At 47.4% G+C, this 22,340-nt stretch overlaps 1 protein-coding gene across 4 annotated transcripts in view; it reads right to left on the bottom strand.

Moving 5' to 3' along the window:
- The window catches only part of ASCC2 (activating signal cointegrator 1 complex subunit 2), a 39,710-nt gene extending 17,777 nt beyond the window's left edge, over window positions 1-21,933 (bottom strand). For 3 of the 4 annotated variants that reach the window (XM_044920944.1, XM_021703497.1, XM_021703498.1), the window contains exons 1-8: window positions 21,853-21,933; window positions 17,373-17,470; window positions 11,959-12,117; window positions 11,418-11,588; window positions 9,745-9,874; window positions 5,552-5,619; window positions 4,461-4,571; window positions 3,307-3,419 (exon numbers count right to left, since the gene is read on the bottom strand). In XM_044920944.1, the coding sequence (XP_044776879.1) occupies window positions 3,307-3,419; window positions 4,461-4,571; window positions 5,552-5,619; window positions 9,745-9,874; window positions 11,418-11,588; window positions 11,959-12,117; window positions 17,373-17,453 (833 nt within the window). In that variant the 5' untranslated portion in view covers window positions 17,454-17,470; window positions 21,853-21,933. The remainder of the gene's footprint in view (window positions 1-3,306; window positions 3,420-4,460; window positions 4,572-5,551; window positions 5,620-9,744; window positions 9,875-11,417; window positions 11,589-11,958; window positions 12,118-17,372; window positions 17,471-21,852) is intronic. The other variant, XM_021703500.1, reaches the window with a different exon arrangement.
- Between the last annotated feature and the right edge of the window lie 407 nt (window positions 21,934-22,340).

Here is a 22,340-nt window from a genome sequence, read left to right as displayed (position 1 = left end):
CACAAACCATCTGTTCTTGTGATTCCACTTCTAGGAATCTATTTCTCAGATGTACTTGCAAAGGTGCAAAATGATGTATGTACAGTTTTTCTTTGTAACACTTTTCTGTAATAGCAAACAACTGAAAAAAAATCTAAAGGTCGATCTATGGGGTCTGGTATTCTAACACAGTACAATGGAATTCTATCTAGCCGTACCAAAGATTGAGGTTGCTTTGTGTACTGATACACTTTAAATTTAAAAATAAAATGCACCCAGCCTCTAGAACTATGAGAAATAAATTTCTGTTGTTTAACAAATAAATTATTTAATTAAATAAAATACAAACAATACATAGAGTATTCATGCAGCAGTTAATTTAAAAGGCAGGGGGTGGGGGTGGATGCCTGGGTGGCTCAGTCGGTTAAGCATCTGACTCTTGGTTTCAGCTCAGGTCACGTTCGCAGGAATGTGGGGTTGAGCCCCACATCGGACTCTGCGCCCAGTAGGGAGTCTCCTTGAGACTCTCTCTCCCTCTGCCCCTCCCCATGCTTGTGCTCTCCCTCTCTAAAAATAAATAAAATCTTGGGGTGCCTGGGTGGCTCAGTCGTTAAGCATCTGCCTTCGGCTCAGGTCATGATCCCAGGGTCCTGGGGTCGAGCCCTACATCGGGCTCCCTGCTCCATGGGAAGCCTGCTTCTCCCTCTCACATTCCCCCTGCTTGTGTTCCCCCTCTCTCTGTGTCTCTCTCTGTCAAATAAATAAATAAAATCTTCAAAAAATAAAAATAAGTAAAATCTTAAAAAAAAAAAAGGCAGAGGGGGTGATATGTAATGTGCACATTTGCTTATATTTATATGCATATCTCTGGAAAGCTCCACAAAAAAACCCTAACAACAATGGTGATGTGTGAGAATGGGACTGGGGAAGGGAAGAGATAGACTGCATTTTATATATACATATATATTTATTATTATTATTATTTGTTTTATTTATTTTAAGTAAGCTCTACGCCAAATGTGGGGCTTGAACTCATGACCCAGAGATCAAGAGCTGCATGCTCTACCGACTGAGCCAGCCAGGTGTCCCTCATTATATATTTTACACCTTTTGAGTTTTAAACCATGCGAATGTATTATTCTTTCATAAAATTAAGTGACAGAGAGAGATACTCAGATACACTTGAGGATGTCTGGGAAGAAGGAGGTTGTTCTGAGAGGACTAGCCACAGAGCTGTTTGGTGGCTGTAGCCCCTTCCAGAAAGTTGCGGGCACTAAGGTGGCTGCATTTACTTAGCGGGCGTTCCTGGCCTCCCGCACAGTGTGAAAAGGCTGGGCCACCCCTGGATTGTTTGTGTGTCAAAGGCAGTGTCATTGGTAGTCAACCCTGTTTTCCTTTCTTCCTCCCTCCTCACCCTGAGACGGGTGGAGCTGCTCCCCTGCCTTCACTGTCCCTTGCAGGAAAGTCAGTTCTTCCAAAAATTACCCTCTGTTTCCAAAGACCCTTTCAAAAGCAATCTGCCACATTTGGGAAGATGCTTTAACAAAATGGGAAAATGCCTATGGGGGCGCCTGGCTGGCTCAGTTGGTAGAGCATGTGACTCTTGATCGTGGGGTTGTGAGTTTGAACCCCACGTCAGGGGCAGTTTACTTAAAAAAAAAAAGAAAGAAAAGAAAATGCCTATGGTAAGTGAAGATAAACAGGATACAAAATCCTAAGAATAGCATGATCTCTCATAGTGATTTTAATTTTCTACCTTTGGGGATTTTCCAAATTTCCTATGAGCATTTGCCACTTTAACCATGAGAAAAGATACCTTTTCAAAAAAGGGGACAACTACAGCTACAGGCCCATCCTAACCCCTTTCTTCCAGGCAGAGTGCTGATTGGCGCTTTATTCTAACATCCTCTGGGAGGCTGATCAGTCCTCACATGCAATGTTCTCTAGCTGAGGAGACCCAGGAGGGGTCAGAGTGCCAGCTGCCACCTCTGACAGAGGTTGGTGCTAGATACATGTTTTGGTGAATGGGCGAGTAAATGAATGGACTGGTGGCTGAGTGCACAGAGTTGGGCAGCTCCCAGGAGCTCCTGCAAATAGTGGGGAGAGATGTCTGGCAAGAGCGACAGCCAGAGGCCACTGAGAACAGGCCAGCCCCCGCCCCTGCTGTTGCCAGGCAACGTGGTGGTTACCAGCCTAGGCCCAAGCACCCCTTTCTCACTGCACAAGGAATAGACAGATACTCATGATACTAAGTGGGCAAGGAGGGTCTCCCTCCCTACATCTTTCTTTACTCATATCCTTCTCTACGTCTTTCCTCATCCTGGCAGGATCTTTCTATAACTCCTTTGGATAAAAACTCCCAGTGGCTCTCTATTGCCTACAGAATAAAGGCCCCACTCCCTGCCAGCGAGGTCAGGGCTCCTCACAATCTGGCTCCTACCGACCTCTCCAGAGCGTCTCTTGTTGTTAGCTGCTCCTTTTCCTGCTGCTCTGGGCCCTGCCTCATCCCACTCCACTCCCTGGCTCTCCCCTGACACCCTCTGGGCCTTCCCACCTTCACTCTGCCTGCCTGGAATGCCCTACCTGCCACTGTAATCCTTTTGTCTGGAAGGTTCCTGTCCATTCTCACTTAAGGGCCATCATGAAACCTCTTACTTCACCAGACAGAATTTTGCCTCCCTCCTCTGTGTTCCTGGAGTGCTTTATGATATGGCCACAGCAGCTGACCCCACATGTGAGCATATCTGCTTGTTTCCTTGAGTGTGCTCTGCTCTAGACCAGATGCTGAAGTCCTCAGACCACTTCTTATGATCTGTTACGCCTTTGTGCCTGCCAATGAGAGGGGCTTTGAAACAATGGAACTGAACTAAAACTGCCCTATTCTTGGTTGGTGGGTTTTTTCCCTCCCTTACCTAGTTCTTAACCAAAAATGGGAATGCTTCTAAAATGCAGGTTCCAGGGCGCCTGGGTGGCTCAGTCGTTAAGCATCTGCCTTTGGCTCAGATCATGATCCCAGGGTACTGGGATCGAGTTCCACATTGGGCTCCTTGCTCAGCAGGGAGTCTGCTTCTCCCTCTCCCTCTGCTCCTTCCCCCCTGTTCATGCTTGCTCTTGCTCTCTCTCTCAAATAAATTTTTAAAAATCTTAAAAAAAAAAAAAAAAAAGATAAAATGCAGGTTCCACACAAGCAGGAGCCTTACCTGTCTTCCTCACTACTGTATCCCCAGGCTAAAAGAGCGCCTGGCACATTCTAAGTACCCAGCAATATCTGCTGAATGAGGATGTCAACTAGAACCTCTACTTTAGCAGTCAGAATTACTGCTGTACCTGTAACAGAAGTCGTGTTTCTGGAAGGTTTGGCAAGCCAAGGGGAAGATATCCAGAAATGCCCAGAGCGTAGTGCAGGTATCACAAAGGTAGAGAACAATGTCTTTTAATTCCTGTTGCCAAAAGAAAACACTGCATTATTCTCCTCCGCCCCCATACACAGCTCTGTGGTGGGTATGAGACAAGGTTGACAAAACCAGTGGGAGCCAACAGGCAGATGCCTTGTCGGGGGAAGAGATCACTGGAGGTCTGTGTGAAGCCTGGCTGGTCCATCTCTAGGAGCACGATCTGGACCAGTTCCTCAATCTCCCTCAGGTCTTGCTATCGTAGCTCTAATGGGCACCCACCCAATGATCTCTGGGGTTACTTCTAGTTCTAGGATAATACAGTTCTCGCTTCTAAGCTGAAGGAGAACCAACCCCTGAACCTAAAGACAATGACTATGGTCCTACACAGAAGGAACATCCCATTGAGGACAAGAATATCAAGTCCATACAGAACACGGAGTGCTTTCTTATACATGTTCCGGAGTCTCTTGACAACTCTAAAAAGTAGGCTGAGCAGCTGTTCAGATCTCTGTGGTACAGATTAGGAAACTGAGGTTCAGGCAGGTAAAATGACTTGTTCCCACAGAACTTGGTGTGCCTCTTTCTGAAACACCTGCTTAATGCCCGTTTTCCCACAAGATTGCAAGTTCCAAGAGGGCAGCTGACAGCTGCCTCTTTCCTGCTCTATCTCCAGTGCTCAGCATAAGGCCTGACACATGTCTATGGTCCTTATTTACCTCTCTTACCGACTGTAAGTCCCATGTCTGCTTTTGCCCTGCTGCTTTACCCTGAAGGCTCAGCACACACTGGAGCCTCCTCAGTACAAATTTGCCTACCGAACACAGGGCTCAGTGAGTAACACGAATGAGCTCATTGTGCTGAGCTACGTGAAGACTGAACCCCCATCGTCTGAACTCTAGTGCTCTGTTCTTTCCACTGCCCCATAAAGGAAGCTCCCAGAGAAAAATAAAAAGCCTGCTGAAATGCTCTAAGCCTATGTGATGGGAATAGCTGCTTCCGGGGTTGGGGAAAACGGCCACAAGCAGGGGAAGAAGCTGTCGGGTCCTCTGCTAGCCAAGAAGAGGCTGGGCTGAAGGGCAACCTCACCAAGAGAGGCATGTCGCTGGGGGTCAACCGGCCCCTCTCCTCGAGTTTCTGGGGTGTGGCACTGGCCCCGTCCCCTTGCAAACCACAGTGCTGGAGGATATTGCTGAAAACCTGTGAAACACAAGAAGGGGTTCTCCCACATCCTGTCGAAACAGCAGCTAGGACCCCTGACCTGCAATCGGGGATGGGTGATCTGAAAGCTGCCTTGGAATCTTTCAAGTATGTGCCTGTGTTCCCAAGAAACCAGCTAAGACAACAACAGGGCACGGGGTCAAAGTGAAAACTGTAAAATGGGGATGATGGGGGTTATTCTTCTTACAGGATTGTGGTGAGGATTAAAAAGACAAAATGTAAAGGGGCACCTGGCTGGCTCAGTCGGAAGAGCGTGCGGCTCTTGATCTTGGGTTCGTGAGTTCGAGCCCCACGATGGGTGTAGAGGTTACTTAAATAAAACTTAAAAAAAAAAAAAAAGACAAAATGTATGAAAAGCCCCCAGAAGCCTGTAGAAATTATCCAAATGAATATGCTGGGCAAGTGTATGGTAATGAATATTTAAGATATACATTCAACAATGTATGTTTTGGATTCTATGGAGATGGCGATTTATGGAAATACATTGAAATCAAAGACAAATCAACAGTGAGAAGAAAACAGGGCCCATCGTAAAATCATGTAAGTCTTGAACTCATTGCACCATCTTTAAGTATGCTAGCATGAAACTACCCTAACTGTTATCGTGAATATTAGAATCTCTTGGTGGTAGGATGATGGGTTAATTTTCCTCTTTCCATTTTTTATTTTTTGTTTATGTTTTCCAAATTTTCTGCAATGAACGCTATTATATTCTAAAACAGTTTTATAGAATTTTAAAGCTCTTATTTGAGAAACACCGGTCTCTTAGAGGGGTATCCTTAGAGGCTTATGGCTGTTGGTAAACAGCACACAATTTAAGCTCTTTTTGTATGAGTGCTAGACAGCCCTTGTATTTCAGTTCTGTTCAAGTGGGGAAAAGGGTGAATTCTCTTCCAAGAAAGTCCAGGGACATACTATCAGGTTGGGGAGGGGATCTGGGCAGGGCTGAGAGCTGGTACCTGAAGGATGGTGGGCATGGTTTCATCCAGGTCATTATAGTAACTTGGCTGCTGGGTAAAGATGTTTCCTGAAAAGAGAAGAGAAAGGTAGGAATTGGGAAAAGAGGGTGGGGGAGGGAAGGACACATCACAAATGGTTGCCAGCATGTTCTGTGACCTTTCTCCCCTTTCCGAAGCCTGTCTGCACCAGAGCAGTCCTGGCCCCAGGCCCTGCTGGCACAGAACTTTGGCCCAGCCTAGAAACTTCTCCAGCATGAGGGAGGACTTTACTCAGTACAATTTAACCTTTTAAGCACCTCTGCCTAGAGAATTACATAAAAGGCCTGCCCTGGGAGCATGTGGGTGGCTCAGTCGGTTAAGTGTCTGTCTTTGGCTCAGGTCATGATCCCAGGGTCCTTGGATCAAGCCCCATATCGGGCTCCCTGCTCAGTAGAGAGTCTGCTTCTCCCTCTGCTTCTGCCCCTGCTCGTGTTCTCTCTCTTTCTCAAATTTAAAAAAAAAAAAAAAAAATCTTAAAAAAAAAAAAGAAGGCCTGCCTGGTCAAACCAGCTCACCCTGATGTCCCCAAGGAGTGATCATACTTGGGCACCGTGCCTCGTATGACAGCATTGGCTTTGGAAGTGGGAGTTAGTCATCCAGGAAAATCAGGAGATACGATCTCCTTGCTCAAGAAACCTGGATGCTACAATCCAGGATTCTTGCCAGGCCACGCCTCTAATAATGTGAGGAGACTCTAGGGAGAAATTTGTCTGGAAATTCTCTTATCATCTGCTTTGAATATGCTAGCCATATTAATCCATCCTCCTCCAAGGGGAGAGGCCTGGGAGGGACCCAGAGACAGGTTTACCACACATTTGCAGTTGTTCCTATAAAACAAAGCTCCTTTCCGAATGTTTACTACCTCCAAGCAATGCTGCTGCTGTGAGCTGGTAGGTTAGAGCATATGTTAACTGGAACAGAAACCAAGTGTTCCGGCTGCCCAAATGGCGAGGGAGGAAGGGGAAATCATAGCTAGCCAGGAGACATGATGATGTGAAATACCAACACCCTTAAGAAGAGGCCAGGGTTCTTCAGCCCACTACGATCCTAACGTCTAAGGGTGGCTGACTGTCAGACTCTGCTGAATTGCAGGTGTCCTTTGTCTTTGGGTAGGTCTGTCCTTGGTTTCCTTAATGAAAACCAAGGGGAGCCCTTGTCCCATCCCAGAAGATTTGAAAATCAATGAAATCAAAGGCCAAATGGGACAGAAAGCAAGTGAGAAAGCAAGTCACTATGTAGCCGGACTTCCTGTAAACACTTTCTTGGATGCCACTTCGTTCCCTGACCCCAGAAAGCGGAGTTTTCCCAGCACGAGCTTGCTCAGTGCATCCCACCTCCAGATGGGTGCTGATCCCTCAACCTGTGAAGGTACTCCCTGGCCATCTGTGCCCGCCTCCTACTCTTGACAGCAAGGAGGGACTGAGCTGTCTCCCGACCAACCTCTGTTCTTCCTCACAAAACTCCCATCCGATGGTTATCCTCAAGGTCAAGTCTGAACTCCTGACCACAGCACAGAGGGCCATGTGAGATCTGGCCCGGATAGCATCTCCAGCCACCCTCTTCCTATTTCCTGGGCTGCATTCCTCTCCTGTACCTCCTCAACCTCAGAGAACAAGCCCTGTCCCCTCCCTCTGCCTGGAGTGACCTCCCAGAGCTAAGTCCACCATAAGGCAGGTGTCACCTTCTCCAGGCAGTGCCTCCTGACTCAGGCATCAGGAGCCGGTCTCCCCCCAGTACCATACAGCAGACCCCACTGTGCCCTAACCACCTGGCCCTGGGGTAGGGCACTCTTTCATAATCCTTCTAGTGCTTATGCCTGAGTAACAGGGATGTTTTACAAGCATCAGAACAGATAACATTTCACAACTGACCCTTTCCTCTTCTTTATCTGATCCAGTGATAGTGAAGATCTGACTTTCGATCTCTTAAAGAAACAATTAAGAAGCAAGGCACAACAGCGGCATCCTTCTCAGACTAAAGCAGTTCAGAGACCCAGGGTGAAGGGAAGGGACTGCCAAAGAGATCAGGGCAGTCCTCGATGGGGCCAAGGCCTGACGTACTCCTGCTTTCACAAAGCGGCTCCAAAAGTCTAACTGAAAGGCCCTGCTTTCAAAATTACACTTACTGATTCGGAATACCAATCTTGAGGTTAAAAAAAAGTAAGGTGTGTTTGTGCGGGAAGGTTGACGGGGGTGGGAGGGTGCCAGGTAAGGACTGGGCTTCTGCCCAAAGGACAATCGGCCAGTCCCCTTGTTCCCTCCTTCTCTCCCTTGTCAACACTCTTACTACAGCTGCTTTGCTCAAGAGCTTCTGTTGTAGAGACAGTGGAGGCTGCCCCCACCCTGCCCAAAAGGCCCCTTTCCTGCACCCGACACAAGTCTTCTCTAGAATTGTTGACTTCTCCCTCCAGCTGACCTCCCCAAGCCCTGCTTTATTCTGCCTCTAGGATGTCCTCTTCAGCCCAACCAGGTTCTCACCTTCAAACCCACGCTGAAGCACTGGCCTCCTCGTCGGTCTCCTGTCACCACCCTTCCCGCCGGCATGCTGCCAAATTAACCTTAACACCCCAGACAGCTCCTCCTTGCAGCTCCCATGGCCTCATGTAAGAGCTCACAATCACCAGGCGCTTGTAACGAGCCAGGCACTGTGCTAATCCTCACAACCATCCTATAAGGTAGGTATAGCATTAGTCTTCCCATTCTACAGATATGAAAACTAAGGCTAGAGTGGCTGACTTGGACAAAGTAACACAGCCAGGAACAGGGCTGCAGTGTGAATTGGGCAGAGCCTGCCTTCTGAGCCACCAAGCGATACTGCTCCCCAAGTGCTAATGGTTGGCACGGAGCCCTCCCTGATCTGGCCCCGGCATCCCCTTCCCCATCTCCTGCTGCTGCCCTCCTAGAATGCTCCACTCTAACCAAACTGGCCTAATAACTGTTTCTCTAACTGACCATGCTTGGTTTTGCTCACTCACCCCATGCCCTCAGTCTACAATAACATTACGAAGAGTCTTTCTCTGGGAAAGTAAAAGAAATGAACTGATGATTAGGGAATAATTAGATTTGAATGAGAAACCAGACACCGTTCCAATGAAAAGGCTGGATGTGAAATTTCATATACGTTATGCCCTGACATGTTTTTCAAAAACACGCAGAGAAAAGACTGGAAGGAAATAATCACCAAATGGTTGCCTCTGTGTGCAGGAATTTGGTAATTGCTTTCCTGCTTCTTTACACTTCATATTCTCTCCAAACTTTCTAAATTAACTTATATCACCTTTTTTATTAGGAGGAAGGAAGGAAAGCATTTCAAGGGACAACTTAGCTTTGTAACTGGGCATTTGGGAAGACTACGTCCTATAATCTCAGGGTGAGGAGGGCTGACAGTGGTGTCCTGTCTCTGTGTCCCGCCCAATGCTGGGGCGTTGTTCCCTCTGCAGCATCCCAACCAAGCTTCAGTCTCTGATCGAACCCTCCAGCCCACTGCCTCCTGATGGGATCCAACTGCTGAAGTCATTCCTTTCTCGACCCAGAAGAGTCCTCACTGAACTCGGTCTCCAACTGTTCTCAGCAACAATGCAAACCATGAGACTTTTGAGGCAGCCCCATTATCCCTGAAGCAGGGAGTGACAAAGAGGAAGAGCTCGAGAGTCAGGCTTATGTGACATAAATCCCAGCTTGGCCACTTATTAGTCATGGGCTCTCAGGCAAGTCCCTTACATTTTAACCTTAGTTTCCTTGTCTGTAAATAGGGATGATTACAGAGTCACATTCCAGGGCTGCTGTGAGGATCAATTTAAGATCACATACAAGGAGCTCGGCAGAGTGCCGGGCCCCCAGTGAGCACTCACCCAAAGGTTAGCAATCACTGCTGTTCCTACTCTCACCACCAAAGCAAACCTCCCCACTCCTTCAACTGTTTGACATGTGGCCTAATACTAAGATCCTGGAGGGCCCATGGGGTCAAGTGTTGTCTCTACTCCCCCAGGGCCACCTAGTTGCGTCTTCCGGAGTTGACATGCATATATCTGCGAAGTCACGCCCAAGCCCCATCCGCCACTGCAGTTCTGAATCCCCCTGCGCTCATCTAGGTGCTCTAGTTTGGCATGTGGGGGCCAGCTCTGTGCAGCCCTCCAGGCCCTGTGCCCTACGTACCTATCATCTTCTGGAGCAAAGGCGAGTTGCCTTTTCCAAAGAGCACGCAGAGGTCCAGGATCTTTGGGATGTCAAACAGGAAGTTATTGTAGAGGATTTCTCCAAACGCAGAGGGGGAAATGAAGTGATCCTAAGAAACAGTGCAGAGAAAGAGGATGAGAGACTTTCTGAAAGCATACTCTTGGTAAAGTAATAGCAAACTCACAAGAACAAGGGGGGATTGGCTAATAAATGAAGGTCCATCCACACTGTGGACATGTCTGAGCCTCATATATTGACCTGGAGCAATAGCTATTCTTCATTTTAATGTAAAAAGAAGCAAACGTATGCTATTAAATAGTCGGTTGGGCATTCATTCTAAAATACTTGTGGGTTGGGGCGCCTAGCTGGCTCAGGCAGCAGAGCATGCAACTCTTGATCCTGGGGTCTTGAGTTCAAGCCCACATTGGGCATAGAGCTTACTTAAATAAATAAAAAATAAATAAAAATATTTATGGGTAAATTACTGTGGTATTTGGAATTGCTTTAAAATACTCCAGGAAAGGGGCGCCTGGGTGGCTCAGTCGGTTAAGCATCTGCCTTTGGCTCAGGTCATGATCCCAGGGTCCTGGGATCGAGCCCTGCATTGGGCTCCCTGCTCCACAGGAAGCCTGCTTTTCCCTCTCCCATTCCCCCTGCTTGTGTTCCCTCTCTCGCTGTCTCTCTGTCAAATAAATAAATAAAATCCTTAAAATAAAATAAAATAAAATAAAAGGGGTACCTGGGTGGCTCAGTCAGCTAAGTGCCCAACTCTTGATTTTGGCTCAGGTCATGATCTCAGGGTTGTGAGATTGAGCCCCGTGTTGGGCTCTGTGCTGGGTGTGGAGCCTGCTTAAGATTCTCGCTTTCCCTCTCCCTCTGCCCTCCCCCTCTGCCTCCCCTGCACTCACTCACACACTCATGCTCGCTCTCTCGCCCTCAAAAGAAAAAAAAAAGATACTCTGGGGGAAAAAATACTCTAGGGGAAAAAAACTCGGGAAGAAAGAAAATAAGATTGGCAAAATAATGATAATTGTTGAAGCTGGGTGATAGGTACATGGGATTCATTATGCTTTTGCATATATTTGAAAATTTCCATACTACAGAAGTTAAAAAAAAAAAGCAAGATCCTATTGTAAAAATAAATATGCACTCATACACACAAATATACTGAAAGGAAAAAAATTCCCTGAAGGAACATGCACCATAATGGTGGTTATTTTTGGGGAAAGGGATTTTGTGGCGACTTTTACTATCTACAAAATATTTCTGTAATGTTTGAGTTGTTTAGAGACAGCGTTATTTTTAAAACCAGGGGGAGAAAAGCAAAGGTTTTTAAAAAGCACATAAAAGTTCCTTTAACAAATCAGAATCAATGTTTTCACCCTCTGACGCATGAAAAAAGGCAGAGTCACGCGTCCCCTGGCAAAGGGCCCTCAGCTCCCATTGATGAAAACACTGGATGTAATGCAGACCCAGTGAATTCACAGATAAGGGGGTGGCCACAGATTTCTTCCCCAAAGGTGGGAATGAAGGCAGAGGGGAGACAAAGAGGAAACGCAATACTTCCAGAGCCTTCCTTCCCAGGGGCGGGAGACTCTGGCACAGAGATGCTGGGTGTCGGGTGGAGCCCTGTTGTGGGATCAGGGGCTTACTTTGGATTCCTTGTGAGTGGACATGCGGAGGAAAGTGAGGAAAACACTTCGATGGAGGCGCTTCTGCATGTCAACAACCTCAGGGGCCGGGGCCACCCACTCATCGAACTTTCGGGGTACATAGCGCAGATAGGAGTCCAGGCACTTCTGCAGGGTTTCATCGAAGATAACCTATGTCAGACAACAGATCAGAGCGAGGATTTGTCACTGAGGCCCAAGGGCTTGTGGGTGGACTGCGCAGGGGTTCACGGCCTACCAGCCCTGGCCTAAAGGCAAACACTCCAACCCCAAGGGCCTAAGGAGGTATGAATGAGCCGAGGGCTAAACACAAGTTTCTAAAAATGACACGCTGGAAGGCGTTGTGTAAACATCATTAAGATTGTGATACAAGACAGAGCAATCCAAACCACAATTTGCTGTTAAGGATCCAGTGTAAGAAGTAGGAAAAAAAGCATCTCCTAGGGCGAGAAAAACAACAACAGCAACCAACGAACGGCATGTCATGTGCTTTGTCTTAGTGTTAATTTTGATAGAATGTTACCTGGCACCAGAATTTATCGTGAGGCAAGGCCAGGAGCCAGTCGAGGTCATTGGCTACGAAGGTGGCGCGTTCCAGGTACTCCTCCACTAGGGCGGGAATGTTGTCTTTAGGGGGCGGTTTGTATAACACAAAATACCGGTCTGCCTTCTGCTCGGGGTGCTACGGATCCAAAAACCACGTGTTAACGTGGCAGAGGTTAGTCAGCGAGGGCCCATTTGCCAACCCACAGCAATGACAACACTTGGCTGTTCCAACCAGTGACCCTCCAAGGAGTTTTTAAGCATAAAGAACCAAGTGTCTCTAACAAAGGGGGCTTGGTTGCATCCAGGGAACGCTAGGCAGGCATTAAAAAATATGTGTTTTGGAGGATATTTAATGACATGGGGAAAGGTCAAGGGAAGAGAAAGCAGGACATAAACCTATTTAATATATAATCAGTTTGGGGATCTTTAAAGAAGTATATATTTTTAACCCAGGTTAAAAAAAAAAAACAAAAAAAACGGCTGGGGCTGGGGGGCGGGGAATGCAGTAATGCAGTTAACATACCAAAGCTAATAGTGGTTATCTTTGGAGAGGGGAATTATGACTCGAATGTATTTTCCAATTTAAAAAACATATACATGTATTACTTTTTAAGTTATTTTGTAATTATACAAGGGAGACATGCACATCTTTTCTTTCAAAACTTACAACCCTGCAGAGAAGGTGAGTCTTCTGGGACCACACTCCCAGTCCCCACATCCTCCCAGGGGTGACCACTCACCATTAGGTGAGTGTCCTTGCAGACCTTCTCTAGGCTTTTATGGGAAAATATACCCATAGAAGGTATTTTAAATCTCTTTTCACCTTTCTTACATAAATAGTATCATACTGTATGTATCATGCTATATCCTTAGAATCGGGAAAAAACCTCGGTAACTTTTTGCTTTTAAAGAAAAGATGCTATGGAGCACTGGGTGTTATGCACAAACAATGAATCATGGAACACTATATCTAAAACTAATGATGTAATGTATGGGGATTAATATAACAATAAAAAAATTAAAAAAAAAGAAAAGATGCTAATCAAGTAATTGCAGGTCTCAGCTTAGAATCAAAAGTTCTCTCTCCCAACCCTTACCTTGCCATGAACAAACCTTACTTTGTTCACCATAAAGAAGAGATGATGAGCTCAGTTTTCTCCTCTGACTACATAAGGGCTGCTTTCTCTGGGGGAAGTGGTAATAGGAGGAAGGCCGGGCAACGTATCAGCAGTTATCAACCATAATCCACCCACTTCCAGGTCTGTCAGTCCAGGGGGACAGGAAAATCATGACTGATTGGTTGGTTTCCTCAAGAACCCCCTATGCCTCCCTACTGCCTGATGCAAGTTTTCAAACTGTGGAGTCTTTGGATCCCACAAGGATTCCTCGGGGGCCCCTATCAGGTGGGTCTTCAGGACCCCTCCCATTGAAATCAGAATTTATACAGTGGGCTTCCAGGGACAAACTTTTTGAAAAAGGGAATCCTGCTGACTGAAACAAGTTCAAAACTACTCTCTAGGACCTAAATTCATCTCCTTGGTTTCCACGCTGCTCCCCTCATCTTTCCGTTGACACCTCATCTCTTAGGTCACTTCTTAGGCAAGGCAACTCATCGCCTCCTACTCTGACAGAGAGACAGACAGACAGACAGACAGACAGACAGACACACACACACACACACACATCCTGAGATTTGGCCATCCTTGCATTCCTACAAACATTTCCTGGCACGCTGTTGTGTGGTGAGGCACATGGAGAAAACATCTGCATGCTCACAGAGCCTATGCTCCGGAGGGGGAGATGCACATCTAAGCCAGTAAGTGAGCACAAAACAGAGAAAGTGACACCCAAACCTGGCAGAGGGACTGTAGGAGGGCCAAAGGTGATTATCTGCACCTGGAGGACAAGGGACAACTTCCCAGGGCAAGCAGCATCTAAGCTGGGCCTTGGAAATGAGAAGGATTTTTTGATGGAAGAAATGGTGTATTATGAAGGCATAAAAATGGGCCATGAGAAAAAAGGGCCCAGACTGCATGGGTGGTGGGAAATAGATATGGAGGGAGAGAACACTGGAATGGTGATAATAAAGGCCACCACTTAACAAGACCTGCCCTGTGCCGGCTGCTGAGTAGGTATGTCCCACAGCCTATTTTTCATCAATAACTATTTAAAAGGGAGATAGTATTCTTCCCATTTTACAGAGGAGGAAACAAAGAAGCAGTAAGGTTCAGGAATTTTGCTAAGGTCACAGGGCTAAGGAGGCAACTGAGGCAGGACTTGAACCAAAGCTTACACTGCAGACTGCTGAATAACCTCCAGTACCCACGTGCTATCCTGGTCTCGCTGCTTAGCCTTCTGATCCCAGCTCTGACCTCACCTACTCCAGGAAGTCTCCCCAACTCCCACCTCTGACCATGTTAGGTGTTCACCTGGGCTCCCCCAATACCTGCACTCTGTGCTTCCCCAACCACAGCACCTGTTGAACTGCGTCAAAAGTACTTTCCAGATCAGTGGCTGCTGCACATGGGGAGAGAAGAAAGGATGGGTCACAGAAGGGCACAAGGAAACTTTCTGGGAGCGGTAGAAATGTTCATTATCTTGATTATGATGACAGTTTCCTAGGTGTATACTAATATCAATACCAACCAAGTTGTATACTTTCAATATGTACAGTTTATTGTCTTTCAATCATGCCCCAATAAAGTTATATGAAAAGGAAGGGCATGCCTTCTTTGTTTCCCCTATTAGCCGTAGGTCTCTGGAAGCAGTCTGGGCTTTGCTCACAGCATTCCCAGTCCCTAGAACATATCTGGCATCGAGCAGACTCCGTATACATTTGCTGGCTGGACAAAGCATGAATGCGGGTCATGAAGGACCAGATCCCACCAAGTTCTTTGAAGGACCTTGAATGCCAAACTCAAGAGTGGGGACTTTATTCTGTAGGTGACAGGAACCGTGGGAGCTTTCAGGGCAGAGACCAGCAGGCCCCAGCTGTATCTTCCACCCTTCGAGCTTGGCTCAGGTCCCACTTGCTCTGTGAAGCTTTCTGGACATTCTCTGCCCATCAAACTTCTGTTCTGCTGATCTCGCCAAAAAACCATTTCGCCCTGTTCCCTACATGTTCCACTTACATGAGTCTTGTCTTCCTCAACAGCCCATTCACTCATTGTGGCTCAAGACTTTATTTCTTTCGGATTTTCAATAGCACCAAGTCTGTGCTGTGTGCACAGTAGCTACTCGATAAACATTAGCTCCACCTATCACCCTGCAAAGGCAGCGTGGTGGCTGTCCCTTGGCTAGAGATCTCCTTGCCCTAAGTTGGGACTAAAGAGACAAATATACAGTGGGTACAAGTCTCTTCAATAAGACCACTCCTTCATCAGGCAGCTGTCTCCCTCAGCTCGTCCCTCTTGCCACCCTATTCTCCATTCGAACCTTCTGCCACTGTCACTGTTGTCATCATCATCACCATCACTGAGTGCTTACAATGTTCTAGTTACGTGGCTAAGTATGTGTGAGATTTAACACAAAGCTTGTGCTCCTTAACTCAATGATACTGCTTCTACCCCAAGTGACTGGTGGTTGGGTAGGAGTCGGGCTCTCCAGACTCCAGGACGGGATACTTGGGTCCTCCTGCCAGGTTCATCCTTCTCCCATTGCTCTGCATGGCTAGTGTTTATTCCCCCAGTTCAGGATCCCCCTCCTTCTTAGGAAGCCTTCCCTAGCTGCACCTGCCCTCCCACCAGCCCCAAGACCTCCCTGCCCCACCCACTCCTTCAGTCTTATCAGTGGCCTGGGCTCTGCATTCATGTAGCCACTTCTAAGACAACCCTGATCACACTGTGGAGGAGCTACTGGTCTGCTTTTCTCTTAGTCCATAGACCCCACAAGGGCAGGAACCATGTCTTTTTTCTCTGTAGCTCCAGGGTCTGTCACAAGGCCTGGTTGGAGTCCTTGACTCATTTACTGAATGTTTCCTGAAAGAAATGCACCTGGCACTGGGAAACCATAATGAAGGGAAGGGACCAGGTTCCTGTTCTCATGGAGCCCACAGCCTAGCAACCCAGGTATTAAGTACACGGGGAAGGACTGAGGTGGAAAATCAGAGTCAACTACTTAAGGATCCGTCTCTCCCAGCCCAACAGAATCTTCTGTGTTAATGGAACTGTGCTATATCTGTGCTGGCAAAATACTGTAGGCACTCACTGCATGGGCTGTTTTAATTTAACTAAAATTAAATTTAAAAATGCAGTTCCTCAAACTATCCACATTTCAAGTGTGCCAAATCCCTATTTGTAGTGAATGACTACTGCACTGGGTGGCTACCATGTTGAGCAGAACAGATCTAGATTTTCTGATAAATATCCTTCTCACATAAAAAGGTTATAAAAAAGAAATGGCAGGCTTTATAGCAGAAGGGTTAAGGGTATGAGATCCAGGGTCAGTCTACCTGGCTTCCTATTCTGGCTCCCTTAATTTCCTAGTTCTGTGACCTTGAACTTTCAGTTTCCTCATCTGTAAAATGGGAACAATCAAATACCTACTCACGGGGCTTAAACAAGATAATCCAGGTAAAGTGTTTAGAAAGATTTGGCCCAGAGCAAGTGCTCTATAAATGTTAAGTCCTACTATCAGAGAGGAGTTAGGAAGTAATAAGAAGCCATCCAGAAAGCAGGAAATCCAACACCAAGCTCTTGTTTCCCACGACTTTACTCAAGCTCCCCTAGAAAATACTTCCTCCCACCTTGCTCAAGTAAGCTCATATTCTTGGGAAAATGGTAAGTGGGTGTGGGGACTGCAGTCCCCACCTCTGTCTCCTTCAGCCTGGCACCTCTCCGCAGCCCTAATCTCACTCTGCAGCTGGTAATCAGCACGCTCACAGCCTCCTTATTTTTCAGTCTCCCAAGCCCTGCAGAGTTGGTATGTGGCAGGTGGCGCTTCTTAGCCCATTGTGATAAAAGGCAGCCTGACCCCTGAAACTGGTGTTCCCCCTGAAGTGTGGATAGCAGGGGAGATAGCTCCAAAAAAAGGCCTACCTGAAACCTGAACGCTTCCCGCAGGGTCAAATCCCCAAACCTGGCTTTGGGCTGGATCTTTTTCTAGGCCAGCTCAGGTTGAGTCTCAACCGCCATCAGACTCTGATTCAAAATGAAATGCTTTGGGGGCAAGGTATGGGGTGGCAACATGGAAAATACTACTCAAATTCGAGCTGCTGCTCAGAAAGGAAACTTCTGCACTGGGCCTGGAAGGACCTAGTAGTATCCCAGCTACTGAATTACTGACTGTGGCCCTCGGGTCATTCTCGGAACAGATAAAGGAGGAATTTGCTTTTTGCTTCTGAAATTGCAAGAATGATAATATCAGGCTGAACGGCCTCAAGGTACCGCTCACCAGCGCTGGTGAAGTCCTCAGTTTTCCTGTCTTCAGGTCCGTGTGGGTGATCTGGAGTTGGTCCAAGGGCAGAGCTGGCATTGTGCTGCGTGACCCTCCTGAAAGGAATATGGATGGGAAGAAGAGAGCAGACACATAGGCTCCTGGTGGCAGGGGCCGGCCCTGGAACTGATGCCAGAGCCAGGAGAGAAGCTTCACCCTCTGGCCTCAGGAGGCTCCTGACTTGAGCCTCAAAGGCCTGGTGCCTGCACCTACTAATCCAGACGGAGCTGACTTTTCTGCCTAAAGCAAGAGCTCTCAACTGAGGAGGAAGACACTTGCCAGGTGACTCCTGAAACATTCCCACCCTCTTTGTGAAGTACTGGCTAAAAGGACCTAGATGATCTTTATTAGGGCTCCAGCTCTATGCCCTCCTTGGCCTGTGAGCTCTCTGAAGACAGTGCCTGGGCTCTCCTTCTCTTGCTATCTTTTCCGTGACCAGCACAGGCCTGGTACAGAGTTGGCCTCGTCAACTGTTTGATGAGTGACTCAATATAAGGACACTTTTCTTATAATTCTAAGCAGATCTGCAGTCTATTTTTTTAGTTTTTAATTTTTTATTTAACAGAGATAGACAGTGTAAGTAGGCAGAGCGGCAGACAGAGGGAGAGGGAGAAGCAGCCTCTCCGCCAAGCAGGGAGCCCAATGCGGGGCTCAATCCCAGGACCCTGGGATCATGACCTGAGCCGAAGGCAGCCGCTTAACCGACTGAGCCACCCAGGCGCCCCAGCAGATCTGCAGTCTTTTCAGGGATGGAGGGATGGGCCTTTCCTCACTTGTAGAGGGTTTTAAGATTTTACAACCTCCCTAGGCTCCAGGGAAGAAGGACGTGGATGAACAGAAGGACCAGAGAGGATGAGAGAATTCACAGAAACTCGCCAGTGTGAGCTCTTTTCTGCAGAGGCCCAAGCCTGCCTCTGAGTCAGTGAGTGGCAGACGCCATGTCTCTTGTCTTCCCATCCAATGTTCTTTCCATGATTCTACTTGGCCTGCCCCACAGAAGGGACACGCATATTGGCTGGATCACGGAATGGAAGTGAAGTAGGCCCCTTAGATGCCATATAAGGCCATATAAGGCCAACACAGTCTCAATGACACAGTCTCAATGACAACACAAAGACATATTGAGGCTGGGATGAGGAAACCATCCGTCACCTTCTGAGAACCTCACAGATAAGCTGAGGGGCACGGTCAGCCATGAGTTATGGGATGTCCCATATCTCAGATATTAGGCCAGGCCCTAGTGTTATTAAGACAGTGATAATGCAGGGTCTCTGCCCCACAGGAGCTTATGGCCCAATAATTACAACGATAATGGCAGCAGCAGGAACATGCTTATCATGTGCTGGTGCTTTCCCTAGGGCTTTTCTCAGCATCAACTAGCTTTGCATATATTAATGCTCAGGACAACTCTAAAGTTAGGTCTAATTTTATCTCCATTTTATCAGTGAGGAAATAGAGACTCAGAGAAGATAACAAACTCGCCCTAGGACTCAGTTATAGTTGGTGAAGCTGGCCGGCTCTTAACCATTCGCTGTACTGAGTCTAGTGTACTTGAGCTTGCAGGGGGTATTGCTGTCAAGAAAGCATTTCTGGGGAGCCTAAATGATCAGGAGAGCCTGAATTGAGTCCTGATAGTGGAGATTAGCCAGGAAGGAGGGTGCTGCAGGCCGGGGAAACAGTAGGAGCAAAGGTAAGGAGGTAAGAAGCAGCTTGGTACACGAGGAACCTTAGTTCATGGGCTGTTTTTTTTGTTTGTTTTTTAAGATTTTATTTATTTATTTGACAGAAAGAGAGAGAGCACAAGTAGGCAGAGTGGCAGGCAGAGGGAGTGGGAGAAGCAGGCTCTCTGCTGAGCAGGGAGCCGGACGTGGGGCTCGATCCCAGGACCCCAGGATCATGACCTGAGCTGAAGGCAGCCGCTTAACCGGCTGAGCCACCCAGGCGCCCCAGTTCATGGGCTGTTTTAAAGACTGTGAAGATATCCATTCTAGAGGATGTAAAAGAGACAGGACCACTCTCTCTAGTCCTCAAGACCTGTTCCAGCTCTAGGATCTCCATGGGTCAGACATGTGGTCCCTGCACACGTGAGGTGGCCTCAAAAAAAATCATAAGGTGCGAAGTAATGAAAGGGGCTTAGCTGAGTTTTCACCTTTCAGCTTTCCAAAACGTAGATAATATACACATGTTGCACAGACGTTACTTCTAATCAAGTTACTGTTGTACTAGCCTCTCACAACAACCTAGTTACAGACAACAGGGACTATCAGATGTCCAAAGAGGGGCTCTGATTTGCTCAAGGCAGATACATTAGTAACCAAGTTGAAACTGAAGCCCAGCCCTTCTGCCTTGGCACCTGGATCTTTTGTGCTGAACAGACTAAAAATACTTCTTTCCTAACCCCCCAGTGATGCTGGGAGGGCAGCTGAAAACACCAGGGGTCTGCTTGCCAGTCCAGAAGTCTAAATGACTCACAGGCCCAGTTCTTTCCATGTTCACCTGCCAAAGACGGTGTGTGGGAGTGTCCAATGTAGGGACCTAGGTTGGGGAAAGAGCCATAGTAGGTAGTGGCTCTTCATCCTTTAACTTCTAGGCCCTGGAGGCCAGGCCTAGACAGGTAGAGACAGCATCTGATTTCAGAAGAAATGCACTCCTACAAGCCAGTGCCTGTAAAGGCAGTTCAGACTCAGGCTGGTGTGGTGGTTAAAAGCTTTATAGTTCTGCAGCCTGGATTCATATTCCGGCTCCACCTTTTCCTACCCATGTTTGAGACCTGGAGACAGTTCCTTAAACTCTCTAAGCCTTGATTTCCTCATCTGTAAAACTGAGATGTGAGAAGTAATCAATGCTAAGTGTTCAACACAGCAGTTGGCATGTAATAAACACTCAATAAAGTTTACTTGTGATTACAAGTCCCAACCATAGGCACAACACTTTGGACTTCCTCATTTACTCAGAAAAGGCTGACTGAATACCTTCTGGGTCCTGGGCATGTAAATGACTATCATTCAGTGTGATCAGAGCTGTAACAGGAAATTTTCAAAACAAGCACAAGAGAGAAAGGGAGGATGTCTCCAAGAAGGTGACCCATAACCTGGTTGTTGAAGGATAGGGGGAAAGGATGGGGAGGAAGGGCATTCCAAGCGAAGAGCAAGTGTGAACACAGGCTCAGAACCAGTGGCTTTGAAAGAAGAGGGAGACATTTGGTATGGCTGAAAACACAAGGTCAGGTAGGGGATGATGGAAGTTGAGAGAGGAGGTTAGATAGGAAAGATGAAGACATTTTAAAAAAGAGCCTCCAATGTGACGCTAAAGATTTTGGCCTTTCATCTAAAGGCAGTGAGGAGTCATTTAAGTAGAAAAGAGATATAATCAGAAAGAAAAGACAATAACCCGGTGGCAGAGAGACTGCCTATGAACCACTGGAGAGCAAAGACCATGTTAATAATTTCATTCAGCCATTCAAAAAGTTTTTGAGCACCTACTATGTGCCAGGCACTGAAGCCTGAAGAATACCAAAGTGGGCAAATAACAGATTTGGTCCTGCCCTTCACAGAGTTTACAGTCTTTATGCGAAAGACAGATATGAATCAAATAGCTATACAAACTAATAAAATACCACGATGTATGCTATGTAGATCAGGCACATGGGGCTATGACAGCATTTAATAGAGAACAGACTTGAGGGAGGGAGCATGTCAAGGAAGATCCGAGTTTTCATCTAAAGTATGGGTAGAAATTAACTAGGCGAAGATGAGACTCTAAGTTCCAAAAGGAAAAGGACATTGATCGTGATGAAATCTGTGCCCACCACTGCATCCTTTATGCCAAGCAGGGCAGCAGAAGCCCAAACTTTAAAAAGGGCTTTCTTTAGAAGGTGAGCTTGGTGCAAGCACCAATTACAATAAGGCCTGGGAGCGTCTCCAGGGCAAATACTGCCTCAGTTTCTCTGACTGTCATCACCCTTCAATATTACTTTCCTCAGAGGCCTTCCCAGACTGCCCAATCTAAAGTATTCACTCCGCAGTTACTGTCATATCTTTAATTATCTTGTGCCTTTATTTGTCGTTGACTGTCTCCTCCCACTGGACTGTATGCTCCATAAGGGAGGGTGCTTATCTGTCTTGCTGTTTGTATCCCCAGTGCCTAGATCTGTGGCTGACACGTAGGAAGCGATGGACATATATTTGTTGAACGAATGAATGAACTCCAAGGAAACTGAAACCCGGAGTGAGGGTAGGAGGACTGTGACTCATCACTCTGAGGCTGAGCCTCGAACCCGAGACTCCCGGCTCTAGCGGCCTGGCCTCAGGGGCGACTCACGGGAGCGTCAGTCTCGGCCCCGCCAGGCAGATGGGGAGGCTCGTGGCCGCCTGAGGCATGGCCGCGGCTCGTCCCACATCCGATGCCCCCATTCGGCAGGGCCCAGCCACGCACTCACCTCGGCGGCTCCACTACCGGCGCTGTGCCGCCGTCACAGCCACCGCTGCCGCCGCCGCCGCTGCCGCGGTCCACGGTGACAGCTCCCAATGAGCCGGCACTTCCGGGGTCAAACGGCGATTCCGCAGGCGCAGACAGGAAGCCTCGGCGGGCCCCGCCCCCGGTGCCAACTGCCGCCGGGAAAACGGGCCAGTGGCCACGCCCCCAGACTTAAGACTCCGCCCCCACAGGGAACAGGCCGGACTATAACCACGCCCCCTTCCCTGTCCTATTTTCCAGAGATTCCACCTCTTGGAAAATCCAAGTATTGTACCTGGTCTTTCAGGATCTCAGGCTTCCATCTCCTTCCTAACCTTCTCAGTCATCGTTTTACACATTTAATCCAAAAGAGTAGTTTTAACAAGTTAGAAGCATGAACATGATGTTGAGCAAAAGAAAGCGAAGTAGTACAGACTACAATTTTGTTTATAGGAAGTTCTAGAACAGGCA

Source organism: Neomonachus schauinslandi, chromosome 14, assembly GCF_002201575.2.
Source record: "Neomonachus schauinslandi chromosome 14, ASM220157v2, whole genome shotgun sequence".
Classification (NCBI taxonomy): domain Eukaryota; kingdom Metazoa; phylum Chordata; class Mammalia; order Carnivora; family Phocidae; genus Neomonachus; species Neomonachus schauinslandi.
This window is presented reverse-complemented; position numbering and strand designations above follow the sequence as displayed.